The sequence below is a fragment of the Bemisia tabaci genome, chromosome 10 (genome assembly GCF_918797505.1).
Source record: "Bemisia tabaci chromosome 10, PGI_BMITA_v3".
Lineage (NCBI taxonomy): Eukaryota > Metazoa > Arthropoda > Insecta > Hemiptera > Aleyrodidae > Bemisia > Bemisia tabaci.
Genome location: NC_092802.1, coordinates 28,647,580 through 28,663,386, shown reverse-complemented (window position 1 = coordinate 28,663,386; position 15,807 = coordinate 28,647,580). Strand labels below are relative to the sequence as shown.

The 15,807-nt window shown below is 40.5% G+C and overlaps 3 protein-coding genes across 3 annotated transcripts; all 3 read left to right on the top strand.

The window, feature by feature from the left end:
• Nucleotides 1-1,112: 1,112 nt before the first annotated feature.
• Nucleotides 1,113-2,222, top strand: LOC109032394 (beta-1,3-galactosyltransferase 1-like). Its single transcript, XM_019044494.2, has one exon. It carries the CDS (start codon nucleotides 1,113-1,115, stop codon nucleotides 2,220-2,222), a length of 1,110 nt encoding a protein of 369 aa, XP_018900039.2.
• Nucleotides 2,223-2,247: 25 nt separating this feature from the next.
• On the top strand, nucleotides 2,248-5,935 carry LOC109032393 (beta-1,3-galactosyltransferase 1-like). The gene is made up of 2 exons (XM_072304813.1): nucleotides 2,248-2,267; nucleotides 4,449-5,935. Exons 1-2 carry the CDS (start codon nucleotides 2,248-2,250, stop codon nucleotides 5,452-5,454), a joined length of 1,026 nt encoding a protein of 341 aa, XP_072160914.1. The 3' UTR covers nucleotides 5,455-5,935.
• Nucleotides 5,936-12,124: 6,189 nt separating this feature from the next.
• On the top strand, nucleotides 12,125-13,126 carry LOC109032392 (beta-1,3-galactosyltransferase 1-like). The gene has a single exon (XM_019044491.2). It carries the CDS (start codon nucleotides 12,125-12,127, stop codon nucleotides 13,124-13,126), a length of 1,002 nt encoding a protein of 333 aa, XP_018900036.2.
• The last annotated feature ends 2,681 nt before the right edge of the window (nucleotides 13,127-15,807 follow it).

Below are 15,807 nucleotides of genomic sequence, written 5' to 3'. Positions count from 1 at the left end.
CGTAGAACACGATTAGCGCAACGAATATTACTGAAACTAACTCCTAACGAAAAATATCAACGTTTTTATTTTATATTGGTTACGAGGAATTTTAAGCTCTTCGAGAGTCAAATCGCGCACTACTACGGTTTCAGCAAGCTTCTTAATCGAGCAATGTTCATTTCCCACCACATGTTGTTCAAACTATAAGCAATTTGCTATAGCTGAGCCAAAGCGTCAAAATTGAGGTTGCCAGATTTTTAAATCGCAGATACGGTCATGATAACGTTTAGCGCGCGATGTGATTCACGTAGAGCGTTGAGTTTTCATGAGCCGGTGCTTTGAATTTACGCATCAAGAATCATTAAATATCTTCGTAAGGAATTGATTTCGGGAATTTACGTTGTGTGCATCGTGTTCTACGTGGAATTTTGGTAAAGAAACATGTATCAGAATGCTGAAATTCGTACCTTGTCTGGTGGTCCACTGGTGAAATTCTTCCAAGCTAACTAAAATTCTTCCAAAAAAGCGAACTATAATTCCTCCCCCTTGCCCTCGCCCTTCCGAACACAGACCCTTCCACCTACTCCTCCCACACCTCCCCACTCCACCCTCCTCCCGAGCTCTCAATCGGTTATCTCCAAATCCTTTGTTAGCAATGACCTACATTGACATTACAAATGTTTTCCCTATACTCGTTTTTCCTTTCAGAATCAGTACTTGGCTCCAGTCATACAGCTCACCGCATTCCAAAGTGATTTCTCAAGCACAGCTTTATTATTTCACTCTATACATACCATACTGTGAAAGTGGAGAGAAAGTACCTTTCACATTTCTCATTTTTTTAGTTCGGAAATTATAATATCGTGTTGATGCGGCGGATGGTGGAAAATGGTAATCCTGTAGTGACGAAAACCTTGAGCTGCCGTTTTCAAAAAGCTGCTAAAGTCCAAAAAGGAGGATGGAAGTTACTTAAAGTCAAGTAAAGTTGTTAACAGTGACCCTTTTCGCGGTTTTACGCGGTTTTAACCTGGTTTGTGAGCTAACGTAAGTGGACAATTCATAAACTCTCTCTAAATTTCAAACGACGGTTTGGCGGTCATCGGTGCTCAGCTTATGCAAAATCAATCAAGATGAGAGGAATCAAAACGATAAATGTCGTCAACGTTCGTTTTTTGATGAAACTAAAACAGAAATTTCGGCCGATTTCAAAACTAATATTAATTCTTTTTATCGTGCTAAGCATTAGGTACGGCTCGGACTTCATATTTCAGCATTTAAATTGGAAGACTCGATGTGCTGAAAGTGCTGGCACTAAAGTTAAAAATCTTCAACTTTTCAACTTTTCCGAACCAGACGAGTTTAAAACAGTGCCCGCGTACAAATACATTAATAACACGCTGACGAAAGACCTCTACGATCCTGGCTTCGATATCGCTAACCCCGGCCTTTGTCCGGAATCAGGAGCTTCCCTCAAACTGTTGATCATCATTGAAAACTCTAGGCATCGCTCTGATAGACGCGAGGATATTCGCCGGACTTACGGACACTCATTCGCCTTAAGGAAGGACGTGGCCAAAATGTTCTTATTAGGTCGCCCTGAAAAACCTGGTGATAATCCAGACATCCCATCCGAGTCAGATCGTTACGGAGACATGGTGGTTGGTCGATTCGTCGATACTTTTTACAACCTAACCCTGAAAACCACGGCAGCTCTTGAGTGGGTATCGACTTATTGCAGCAAAGTGAAATATATTTTCAAAGCGGACGATGATACATTTCTCAATATTCCAAGGATACTTGATCTTCTAGAATCATGGGGTGACCAAAAAAGAGCGATCATTGGAGAAATTTGCAGAGTTGGTCCTGGGAGGAATGATAAAAAGAAGCACTACGTTTCACGTGAAGTTTATAATCAATCACATAACCCTGCCTATGTGTTTGGACAAGCTGGATATTTTGTGACCGGTGATATCGTGAAAGAACTGTTTGAACGGGGCCTCAGAACCGGATATCTGAATATAGAAGATGTGTTTTACACCGGAATGGTTGCCTCTGCAATTGGTGCCACGAAAGCATTTCACGATCACAGTTTTAAGTGGCACAATTTCACTTACTGGCACGGGCCTGAAGACAAATACAAGTGTAGTATTCAGGACAATGTTAGTGTTTGGGCACCCCAAAGAAAGCAAAAGTATTTCCTGTGGGATATGACTCAAACAGACCGAGAGTATTGCACCTAAAAGAAGATTTTTGAATACTAGAAACATGGTATCAACTAGTGGCAGGTGAGTAAAATAATTGGTCTATCATTTTGGTACATTCTTGTGCGGCCTCTGCTACGTGAAGAATTTCTGTCGGTACCATGTTGGTGCAAACATGGGAGAACGTGGACTGCAAATGAATTTTACCTGCCGGAAGTGCCATACGAAATTGCACAATCTTCGCAGCATTACAAGCCTCAGACGCTCTTTTCCCGAAAATAGTCCTTTAATAAACGAGGGGTATGGACTCATTCGACATGTGGTAAAAAAAACAACAGTTTATACTTGATTTAATGGTACTGCGCCTCGACCTTCGCTCCCTCAAAACCAACCATGCCAAGCCTACCAACCCAACTATTCATCAGGAATAAGTGTTTTTAGTCTTGTTCTGCTCGCGTGGACAAGCCAAAAAAATGCTGAGCCCAAAAAACAAGATTCTAAAAAAATTTTGAAATCGATGTCCGATTCCCCTTACCCACGTAGCATTTTTCAATGTAAAAGTTGCAACAATGTTGGTATTTGTTGCAACAAAGTTGCAACTTTCGGTCAACTTTTGGTCGATAAGTGCCGATTTTCGACGATTTGATCGGAAGACAAAGTTGCAACCTGCCGAGATTGCAAAATTGCTGAACCAAAGTTGTTTAAAATCTAAAGATAGGCAACCAGCAATACTTTGAAGTTGAATCATGTTTCAACTTAATTGCAACTAGTTCCAACAATGATAGCTCCTTCGGGGGAGAGAGTAGGCAATCTGCACATCAATCTATTAGCTGCAAGAATCAAACGATTTTGTTTCAAGTTTTTGCAACCTCTGCTACTTGGGTAAACTGCACTGAAAAAAAAACTCCGGCCATGGGAGCCGCAATTACAGGCTATACAGACATACCGTCCGTTCCGGGCTCAAAGGCCAAAAATTCCGGGTTCTGGAGCCGTAGCTTCGGCTTCTGAACCCGGAGCAATCGAAGCTACGCCTCTAACAGCCGGAATTTGCGGCCTTTGAGCCCGGAACGAACGGTATGTCTATATAGCCCGTAATTGCGGCTCCCGTGGCCGGAGTTTTTTTTTCAGTGTGGGTGATTCCAGATTGAAACGCCGAACTGCAGGAACGTGTTCCATAGGTGAAGATAATCCTTTGATTTGCAAAGCTTTGAGCCCTTGAACAGGATTTGGAGATAACATCAGAGTCGCGGTCTTTATATTTAGTGAGAGGACAACTCATTTTGCAAGGGGAAAAAATCTTACAAAACTGAATTACTCGGCTAAGGTTCCTTATAAAAATGAGTATTTCTGCCCTTGCAGAATGAGGATCATGACTAGACGTCATGTCTCTTAACCTTGCCCTTAACTGTTGTGTTGATCTCGGCACAGTTCGTTCGAGTATTAAGTAAGCCACCCGCACTTTTCCTTAAGCATCTCACTTAATTTTTGGTCGGTCGGTTAGCTAAACGTCGGTGTTGTTAAAAATGGCAAAGTAGGTCACAACGTGAATATTTCTCATACGGAATCCGAAAATATAGGGATTGCTGCTCGGTATTTGCTTTTTTATCGATGAATATATTTCTCAATAGGACTCGTATAACAGAGCTAACCACGGTTCGCGGGCTTTCCAACGGTTATCTTCAACTCCTTTGTTAGCAATGACCTAAATTGGCATTACAAATGTTTTCCCTTACACTCGTTTTTCCTTACAGCCTCAGTTGCTGGCACCAGTCATACAGCTCACCACCTTTCGAAGTGATTTCTCACGCACAGCTTTATTTGTTCACTCTATTAATACCGTACGGTGAAAGTGGAGAAAAAGTACCTTTCACATTTTGCATTTTTTTCGTTTGGAAAGTAGAATATCGTGTTGATGCGGCGGATGGTGGAAAATGGTAATCCAGTGGGGAAGAAAATCTTGAGCTGTTGTTGTCAAAAAGCTGCTGACGTCGAGAAAAAAAAGTGAAGTAAGTTCAATAAAGTCAAGTAAAATTCTAAAAAACGGTTTTGACCCGGTGTGTAAGCTTACGTAAGTGGTCTAATCAAAAAAACTCTATAAATTTCAAAAGACGGTTTGGCGGTCATTGGTGCTCACCGAATGCAAAAACAATCAGGATGAGGGATATCAAAACGATAAATGTCGTCAACAATCGTTTTTTGTTGACGCTTAAAACAGAAATTACGGCCGATTTCAAAACTAATATTAACTGTCTTTATCGTAATAAGCATTCTATACTTCTCAGACTTCATATTTCATCATTCAAATCGGCAGACCCGATGTGCTGAAAGTGCTGGCACTAAAGTAAAAAATCCGCCACTTTTCAACGTTTCCGAACCAGACGAATTTAAAAAAGTGCCTGCGTACAAATACATTAATAACACGCTGACAAGAGACCTCTACGATCCTGGCTTCGACATCCCTAACCCCGGCCTTTGTCCGGAATCAGGAGCTTCCCTCAAACTGTTGATTATAATTCAAACCGCTAGGCACCACTCTGATAGACGGGATGCCATTCGCCAAACATATGGCCACTCCTTTGCCTTGCGGAAGGACGTTGCTAAAATGTTCATAGTAGGCCGCCCTGAAAAACCTGGTGAAAATTCAGACATCGCATCCGAGTCTGATCGTTACGGAGACATTGTGGTTGGTCGATTCGTCGATACTTTTTACAACCTTACCCTGAAAACTACGGCAGCTCTTGAGTGGGTACTGACTTATTGCAGCAAAGTGAAATACATTTTCAAAGCGGATGATGATGCATTTTATAATATTCCAAGGATACTTGATATTGCCGAATTGTGGAGTGATCAAAAGAGAACGATCATCGGAGAAGTATGCAGACTTGGTCCTTCGAGGAATAAGGAAGAAAGGCACTACGTTTCACCTGAAGTTTACAATTTATCATTTTACCCTGCCTATCCGTTAGGACAATCTGGTTATTTCGTAACCACTGACATCGTGAAGGAATTGCTTGAACGAGGCCTTAGAACCGCATATCTGAATATAGACGATACCTTTTACGCCGGATTCATTGCCTCTGCTATTGGCGCCACGAAAGCATTTCACGAGCGCAGTTTTAAGTGGCACAATCACACTTACTGGGCCGGACCTGAAGACAAAAACAAGTGTGGTATTCAGGACAATCTTGGTGTTTGGGCACCCGAAACAAATCGAAAGGTATTCTTGTGGAATATGACTCAAACAGGCCGACTGCCATGCACTGGTGGCTAGGCTGCTTACGATCATGCTGGTGAGTGATACATGGTATCATCATGGTATCACCATGTGGCAGGTGAGTGAAATAATTGACCTGTAATTTTGATACATGGATTGCATTTTGCAAAAAGGAACCACTAGCATTGCAATGATGCTAAGATTGTGCAACTTCATCCTTTGCGATATAATTGCGGAAATCGTGAAAAACCATGAAATTTAGATGGTAATTTTTGTCTTAAATTTACAGTTTTTAGCAAGTAAAATAGAAACTATTAATGGATAATCGGGTTTTTCCTCCAAGACAAAAGAAGTTGCACAATCTTAGCAACATTGCAATGCTAGTGGTTCATTTTTGCGAAATGCAATCCATATGTTCTTGTGCGACCTCCGCTATGTGGCTAATTTATTTAAATAAAATGTTGGGGCCAGCATGGGAAGACGTTGGCTGTAATTGAATTTTATATGCCTTGAAATGCTATGAGAAATTGCACAATCTTAGTATCATGGGAAGCCTCACTTTTTTTTTTTTTTTTTACCGAATACAGTCCTCATTTATACGAAGGGTATGGATTCGATCGAAAATCTTAGCTCATTTTAAAAAGAAAAACAAGGACTATCTTTTGCGCACATATTCATAACATTTCGTGCGACTCCTCCAGTCGAAAAATTGAATAATTTAAAATTAAACTTTAAAAAAAATTCGATTAGCCATATTTTTGCAATAAATTTACCGATTGTTAATGTCTTTTAATAGATAGAAAGGTCTTTTCATGTTCTTTCATTGAAAACTCGATGTCTGCAACCGTTCAAATGTGATGCTCAAAAGTTGATTTCTCTTAGACCCCCCGGCCCCCTCTCCATGGGGAGGGGGGGGGGCTGGATCAAAAACTCTACCATTTTTGAACTTCTGTCACCTTCTTTTACAATGGTTGAAGGCATAACAAGATCCTGTTCTAGGCCCAATTCTTTTGGGAGACCCATATATCTCCTTAGTAACATGCTACAGGTAAACAAGCTGTTAACTTATTCTTGATATATCTCATTTTTACATACAAAGTTAGTGAACGTCATATTTTGAAAACTTCGGGGATTTTCTCTTTCAGTGTAAAGAATATTCCGTGGAAATTTCAAGGTTTGAAGTTTGTTTTGGTCCCATTTGAAGAAGGAGCTTAGTCAAATCCCTCTTAGATAACTAAAATTCTACCAAGCCAACTAAAATTCTTCCTTAAAAGGGAACCATAATTCCTCCAAAAAGAGACGGGCACCCAGTGATATTACAGCAGATCTCCCTGTGGATTGTGGTACCTCCGTGACCCCTGGTAAAAATTGGCGATAGGAGCTGCGTTTCAAAATACCATAAAAGTTCTTATAGCCGACTGAAGAAGGCGATAGAAAATCATATAGCTGGCTGTAGAAAGTGGAAAAAATTATACGGCCGGGCTACACGAAGCTATAAAAAATTAAACAGCCGAGCTATAGTTCCTGTCGCCGGGCTTTACACTTTATCGCCTGGCGTTGCTTTTTCGCCATCGGCTATAAGAGGCTATAAGAAATTGTGTAGAAATTCGTGTGCTTTGTAAATCCGCAAGTTTTTACGGAATCATCATAATATTTACAAAACGCTCATTACAGTTTCCTTTACTACATATTTGTTTGCATCAATTAAAATGAGAATAACCCATACAGAGTGTGCAAACATTTCAAATTCATGAGTTGAACAACGCTGACTCCACGAGATTAAATATTAGAGCCTAACAAAGCGGAGCGGCGGCGCACTGGCGCCTACAAACCTAACAGGGATACTTCACGCACTGCGCAATGCGTGAAGTATCCTGTTAGGTTTGTAGGCGCCAATGCGCGTTTCGCGCTGGCTGCCCGCCCGCCGCGCTGCGCCGCAGCGTACCACCGCGCTTGAAGCAACTATTGCACACCAGAGGTATTGCACAGTATCGTACGAAATTGAAGGCGCTCCAACATATTAGGAATGGCAGGCATGCTTCAAAAGTACGGAGCTTCCCTCGCAAAATAAATCAAGATACTACGGCCCAAAAAGAGAGCGGTAGTCCAAAAACTCACTAAGTCCTAGCATCCGTAATTAGTAACGGATAGCATACACTTTATCGTTAGGCTGTTGCTTAATCGTCATCGGCTATAAAAGGCTATAAGAAATTGTGTCGCCGGCTATAGAAGCTATTGGAAATCTTACAGTCGGCTGTAGAGTCCCTTTATACTGAGAGTCAAGACAACACCCTCTCATGGAGTCACAAACGGGAATGAAGATTACACAAATTGAACGTTTTACGTAATCCTTGATCGGCCCATTCTCAAATTCCTTTCTTCGTTCCTTCTCTCATTCCGTTTGTTCCTTGCCGAACCCGTAATTCCCTGGTCCATTCCAGATTATAATCTTTGCAGTCGGTGAAAATGTAATCTTTATTCCCGTTTGTGACACAGTGAAGGCCTAAAATACGGGAACCAATCAGAAATGGATTCACATTGTCTTGACTCTCAGTATAAAGGGACTCTAGTCGGCTGTAGGTCTATGGTATTTTGGAACACAGATTCTACTGCCAATTTTTACCAAGGACGCATAACCTAAAGAGAAATATTAAAAAAAAAAAAAAAAAAAAAACATTGAAGAGAAACAAAACGGAGGCAGGGAGTTTGGAACACCGCAACCCAGCAACGTATTTCCGCAGTGTCACCGGCGGAAAGGTCCCTCTCCGCGAATTCGGTCACATTCACGCAAACGTTAAAATATTTTCCCCTTTTTTCGAGACTTGGCCAGCATGGCAACTCGCTGCATCGAGTTTCGGGACACGGCAAAGGCAACACGTTAAAACACCGTCGCTCGCAATCCGAAATGAGACCAGATAAAGGCCGACGGTGAGGGGGTAAAAAAAACTCAAGAACTGCCTCGCGACACTAACGCCCTTTTCAGCAGAGCTCCTCCCCCCATTTCCACCCTCCCCCTCCCTCCCAACCTGCGCTCACCTCCCCGGGACCTCGCCAAAGTCGTGTCATCGGAGTCTGACGCTCGCGAAAGCATTGTCTCCCTCACGGGGGCCTTTTGAATTCGACTCCGGCGTCCTCGAGCTTTTTGAGTGACAAGATCAATCCGGAACGCGAAAGCTCTGCTTTAAGTGCTTTTTACGGCCCCGACTCGGAGCCCGGACCCGGCGCACAGTGGATCGAGTCAATTCGTCACCTTCCGGTCAAAGTATCACAAGCGCCATGCGACGTTTAAAAATTTCCGCCGACATTTTATTTTTTTACCGAGGGATTGTTGGTTAAATCTGTTTGAAAATTTCACTGAATTTTATCGGCAACACAAAGAAAATTCAGTGAAATTTTCGGAAAGTTTTGTTGAACAATTTCTCTGTAAAAAAAGAAAATGTCGGCGGAAATTTTTAAACGTCGCATGGCGCTTGTGATACTTTGACCGAAAGGTGACGAATTAAAGAGGTCGGGCATAAAATTCTTGACAAAAACTACGAATTTTGATGGTTATTTCGTCACACTTTCAAGTTCGAGGGGTGCTTTTTGAAGAAAATTTCCCGAAAAAACCAATGGAGCCACCGTTAGAACCTTGAAGTTTTGTATAATCGGAGTTATAAGCGTTTAAAGTTTCCAAATTTTGTCCGACCTTTTCTATCGACTCGATCCACTGTGCGGCGCTCCGCGGCTGTCGCACGCAGGATCGAATCAAAATTCCAGCCCCCGGAGCGGGGATGCTTTTTGAGTGCGTTTCGAATTTGTCAACTTGCGCACGAATTATCATTTCAGAACGAGAGAAGTTTTTAAGTTGATTAAGAGGAATAAATATCGTTTCCTCCCAGAGCTTTTGAGTGTAGCGTTGCCGGCGTTGTGGTTTGCGGATTATTTTGCTTCGAACTGAAAAAAAAAAAATCTCGGTGTATTTACTAAGAAAAGGGTAAAATTACCAAGAATTCAGGGTTCTATTTGATCCCAGTTTTTTCTTGGTAAAATTACCATTAAAGGAATTGGTAATTTTACCGAGAAATTTCGGTAAAATTATTGAACTTTCTCGGTAATTTTACTGGACCTTATTGGTAAAAACGCCAATATTTTTTATCGACTGTGGTAGAATTACCGAGATAAAACGGCAAAGTTACCGAGGATTGATTACCAATAAAAGTGGTATTCTTACCTGAAAAAACAGTGAAAATGCCGGTTTTTAGGTAAGCTTACCTCTGTCTTGGTAAAATTACCAACAATTGGTAAAAAAAGTGAGATGGTAAAGGTACCAACGGACCTTGGTAAAAACGCCGAGAATTTTGTTTCAGTGCGAAATGTTTCGGATTTCCTCCGTTTAAGCCTATGCTAAATAATCGATCATTGTTAGAGCACCTGACTCCTCCAAGAATTGATTTATTTTCATAAGTTTAAATGAAGAAAAGACAATATTATTATTGGCTGGATCCGCCAATGCCTTCATTTCCGGATTCTTTTGTTTCGAAAAAGTTCCAGATTTCCTTCGTTTAAACCTATAATCGATTAATGCCGGAGTAAAATTTATTTTTGAAGAAAAAATTCACATGCAAAGATGCTTGAAAATTTAAACAAGGGGTTGGTTTCAACGTATGGACGTTGGAAAGGGTTCACCGTAGGAACCTTTTCATTTTTACTAGGAATTGATTAAAGTACATTCAACGTTCATAAATCAATATTTCCTCCCAAATTCAGCAAAAATCACTAATTGATACAAACAACAATGACATGTAAATAGTGTGTTTCCAACATTTTAGCTATTCATCACGCTTTTGCAACATGTTCATATTGGATCGATCCTCTTCTCTTTATCTCCTTAGAATTACCGCTCAAGGATTACCTCTTGTGTGGTATTTGAAGTAGTAAAAAAAAAGAAAGAAAAGACGTAAGTCATCCCGAGTTGCCGCATTTTTATTGATTTTTGTAAAAAATACTTAAGGGAAATCCAATCTATTTTCCAACATTATATTAAATGGCATGCTTTTTCGGAATGACGTATTTCATCAAATGTTTTCATTATCGTATTTATTTTTGCCAAATAGGACATAAAAGGACTCCAATTCATTTCGGAAAAAGCTCAAGTGATATGATATGTGAATATGTTTTTTTTTTTTGAACACGACTTACGCTTCTTCCATTTCCATTTCCGTACTCATTTTGTCAAAAAAGACGTAAGTTGTCTAAAATATTTTTCTTGATACCGAAACCAATAATTTTAGACTGACAAACCGTAAGTGCTTTTTTTCCCCTCGAAAACGGCGTGAGTGACGTCTTTCTTCTGGATAACGACAATCATCCAGAGTTGCTGTATTTTTATTTATTTATATGAAAAAAGGCTCAAGTAAACTCGAGGAACGTGTTCCATACGTGAAAATAGGGCTTACTTGATCCATGGAATTTTTCCAAAAAATGCTTTTTTATGGTGCTATTACGAGGGAGATCAGTAGCCCCCATAAAAAATAATTTTGAAAACATTTTCATAATAGACAAAAGTCTCATCCTGACACATAGAACATACCCCTGCAGTCTGGCGGTTTAGCTTTGGATCACCCTGCATTGTACGTTAATCAAAAAACAACTCAAATATTGTAATGACCGAGAATTGAGTATAAGGCGTCTTTCAGCCTAGAGACAAAATTTTGCGATGGCGTCAGAGCCGTGGTCTTTATATTTAGTGAGAGGACAACTCTTTTTGAAAGGGAAAAAATCTTATAGAACTGAATTTCCCTTCAAGTTCCATTTAAAAAGGAGTATTTCTGCCCTTGCAGAATGAGGATCATGACTACAACGTCATGTCCCTCTACCTTGCCCCCAATAATTGTTGCGTTCATCTCGGATCGGTTTATATCCATTCAAGTATTAAGTAAGCCACCCGCACTATTCCTTAAGCATCTCCCTTAATTTTTGGACGGTCTGTTAGCTAAACCTCGGTGTTGAAAAAAATAGCAAAGTAGGTCACAACGTGAATATTTCTCATATAAAATCCGAAAATATAAGACTTGCTGATTAGGAGTTTGTTTTTTATCTATGAATATATTTCTCATTAGGACTCGTCTACTAGAGCTCACTGCGGTTTACGAGCTCTCAATCGGTTATCTCCAACTCCTTTGTTAGCAATGACCTAAATTGGCATAACAAATCTTTTCCCTTTACTCGTTTTTCCTTTCAGAATCAGTATCTGGCACCAGTCATACAGCTCACCACACTCCGAAGTGATTTCTTAAATACACCTTTATTTTTTCACTCCATAAATACCGTATGGGAAAAGTTGAGATAAAATATTTTTCATATTTTTCATTTTATTCGTTAGGAAAGTGGAGTATCGGGTTGACGCAGCGAATGGTAATCCAGTGGTGCCGAAAATCTTGAGCTGTCGTTGTCAAGAAGCTGCTAACTTCCAGACAAAAAGAGTGAAGTAATTGTTATCAGTGATCATTTCGGTAGTTTTAACCCGGTTTGCAAGCTTACGTAAGTGGACTATTCATAAAAACTCTACCTATGAATTTCAAGGAGACGCTTTGGCGGTCATTGGTGCTCAACTAATGCAAAAACAATCAGGATGAGGGATATCAAAACGATACATGTCGTCAACAATCGTTCTTCGATGACGCTAAAACAGAAATTACGACCGATTTCGAACCTAATATTAATTTTTTTTATCGTGATAAGCATTATGTACTTTTCAGACTTCATATTTCATCATTCAAATCGGAAGACTCGATGTGCTGAAAGTGCTGGCACTAAAGTTAAAAATTCGTCACTTTTCAACGTTTCGGAGCCGGAACAGTTTAAAAAAGTGCCCGCGTACAAATACATTAATAACACGCTGACGAAAGACCTCTACGATCCTGGCTTCGACATCCCTAACCCTGGCCTTTGTCCGGAATCAGGAGCTTCCCTCAAACTGTTGATTATCGTTGAAACCGCTAGGTATCGCTCTGATAGACGCGAGGACATTCGCCGGACTTACGGACACTCATTTTCCTTGAGGAAGGACGTGGCCAAAATGTTCTTATTAGGTCGCCCTGAAAAACCTGGTGATAATCCAGACATCCCATCCGAGTCTGATCGTTACGGAGACATTGTGGTTGGTCGATTCGTCGATACTTTTTACAACCTAACCTTGAAAACTACGGCAGCTCTTGAGTGGGTAATGACTTATTGCAGCAAAGTGAAATTTATTTTCAAAGCGGACGATGATGCATTTCTCAATATTCCAAGAATCCTTGATCTTATCGAATCGTGGGGTGACGAAAAAAGAGCAATCATCGGAGACTTTAGCAAATATGGTGTTACGAGGAATAAGAAAGACAGGCATTACGTTTCACCTGAAGTTTATAATCTTTCATATTTTCCTGCGTATGCGTTTGGAGAATCTGGTTATTTGGTGACCGTAGATATCGTGAAAGAATTGCTTGAACGAGGCCTTAGAACCGCGTATCTGAATATGGAAGATGTCTTTTACACGGGAGTCATTGCTTCTGAAATTGGTGCCACGAAAGCATTTCACAAGAGTAGTTTTAAGTGGCACAATCGCTCTTACTGGGCCGGGTCTGAAGACAAAAACAAGTGTGGTATTCAGGACAATGTTTGTGTTTGGGCACCTGAAAGAAAGCGAAAGATTTTCTTGTTTAATATGACTCAAACAGACCGACAAGCATGCACTGGAGGCTAGGCTGCTTACGATAATGCTGTTGGGTGAATCATGGTATCAGCATGGTATCAAGAAGTGGCAGGTGAGCAAAATAATTGGTCTGTCATTTTGAAATATCTTGTGTGGCCTCCTCACGTGGTAATTTATTTCGGTACAATGTCGGAGCTAACATGGGAAAATGTGGACTGTAAATGAATTTCATCCGCCTCAAATTCCATGAGAAATTGCACAACTTTAGCGGCATCGCAAGCCTCACACGCCCATTTACCGTAAACAGTCCTCAATTAAGCAAAGGGTACGGATTCGATCGACATGAATCGATCGAAAAACCAAAACGTGACCTGATAGACGTGATCAGATGGACGAAATTCGATCGAAGAAATTTGATTGACTCACCGGTCGATCGATTTACGGGTTAGTCGATTGACTCATGGGTTTGTTGATCGATTCATTGATTTATCAATAGATTTACGGGTTTATCGATAGATTCGTGGATTTGTCGATCGATTCACGGATTGGTTGACCGATTCACGGTTGTCGATCGAATCACGTCGATCGGTTCACGTTTGGTTTTTCGATCGATTCATGTCGATCGAATCGATATTGGATTTTTAATAATTTGTCGATCTAATCGGTGTCGATCAGCTCACGTTTTCATTTTCGATTGATTCATGTCGATCGAATTCATGCCCTCCAATTAAACCTCATTTGAGTAGGGGTGACCCTCCTTCATATTCCGCAACCGTAGCACGCCACGCAGTTTACGATCGTCCGCGACAGGGGCCATTTACACGGGGAGTCACCTTGCTGAGACAGTGCGCACACCGCTGGGCTCCCTGAATAATGAAATGATAAAATATTTTTTTAGTAATTGCAATTAGTATTCCGGACGATTGGCATTTCTCGAGTCCTCTTGCTCCGGCGACGCCATCAAATTTTACGACCCTCCGCAAAGGGCAGTGAATGGACCCTCCGCACGGAACGGCCTCGAAGTTCGTTACAGTGTTGTCGGAGTAAAAATGGGGAAGGTAGAGCACGGAACCAGTGCTCCTATTTTCCGGAACGAGCTCCGAATTCCGAAACTTTTGAGCTTTTTAGGAATTTTCTTCGGAACTTTTGAAATGCCGCGAATGCCCCGGATCTTTTGCAAATTTCGGAACTTTTTAGCTTTTTAGGAATTTTCCCCGGAACTTTTGAAATGCCGCGAATGCCCCGGATCTTTTGCAAATTCCGGAACTTTTTAGCTTTTTAGGAATTTTCTCCGGAACTTTTGAAATGCCGCGAATGCCCCGGATCTTTTGCAAATTCTGGAACTTTCTCGGGACTTTTGAAAAAAATCGGAACAAAAAAGTTTCGAATCCCGGAACTTTTGACCGCCATGGAACGGAGGCACTGCACCGAGCAGGAACGAAAATGGGTCTGTTGTGAACAAAAGGTACAACCAAAAGATATTTTACAAGTAAAATCGTAAGAAAAATACACACCAGAAACTGAGCTCTCCTAAATCTCGGTGAGTATGCAATTTGAGCCACTTGGATGTTAAAATAATTGTATCGTAAGGTTTGCTCATAGCATGGCGTTCAGCTCGAGACAGAAATAGCTCCTTTATGAAAATTTAAATCGTTAAATTTATTTATAATTTTGGAAATTATTATTTTACTTAACATAAAATTTTAATGAAGAAAAAATAGCAATCAATAAACTATATAAAAACTTTATAAAATTAAAGTTAATGAGAAAATAATAATATTCCACATTTAAAAAACAGAACATGAAAACAGCATTCCCCACTGGATATAAGACCCTGCTTCAGTGGATGGAAGGAATTCTCCTTCGTAAGTTTTATGAAATTTTAAAAGATATTTTTATTTTTTACTCATTACATTCATGTATATACAATTGTAGTTTACAAAAAGTGAATAAATTCAATTAAAAAATTCAGTCTTTTCTATGATCATTGATCATTAAGATAACAAGGATTTTTTCGGAAAATTGGCACCAGCGCGGTGCACCGGTAGTATTTGCTCAAGGTGTCTGAATGCTTCCCTGGCGTGCGTCTCAAATACTGCCGTGCTAAGGAAGAACGCCGTAAGAACATTCGAGAGTTGCCAAATTTCCCTTGATATAACATGTATTATTGACGACCTTAATGCAACATTTTTCTTTGACATTTTCAGATATTTTAGATTAAATTGCGTACGAATTGTCTGAAAATTTGGGAAAAAAATATTCTCAATACTCCCTGTAAATTCGGTTTTTATCGAAGGAAATTTGGCAACACCTGAAAGCTCATACGGCGTTCTTCCTTAGCACGGCAGAATAGTGTAGGGAGAGGAAAATGTAACAAGAGCTTCTGGAAAGCATTGCTCCCTTTTTATGATCCTGGGTCAGAATGAACACATGCTACATGCGGCTTTCTGCGGAAGGCTAACGTGATGATGATATTAGTGGCCATTCCGAAGGTCAGCGCGCCAGATCAGAGAAAACTAACATGCGCTTCTTGCACGCCCTCTTGTTCCACCGAAATGTCAACTAATCCCGTAAAAAGTCGATCAAAGAAAGCCCAAATGGCACGTCCAGAACAATGGACTCGGGACGTGCGAAAACAGCTTAGGTAGATTTTTCCAGTTTTAAGTTCTTCTGAGTTCATAATAATTTTAAAGAGTTGATACAACCATACAAGTGATGAAATGACTCATTTT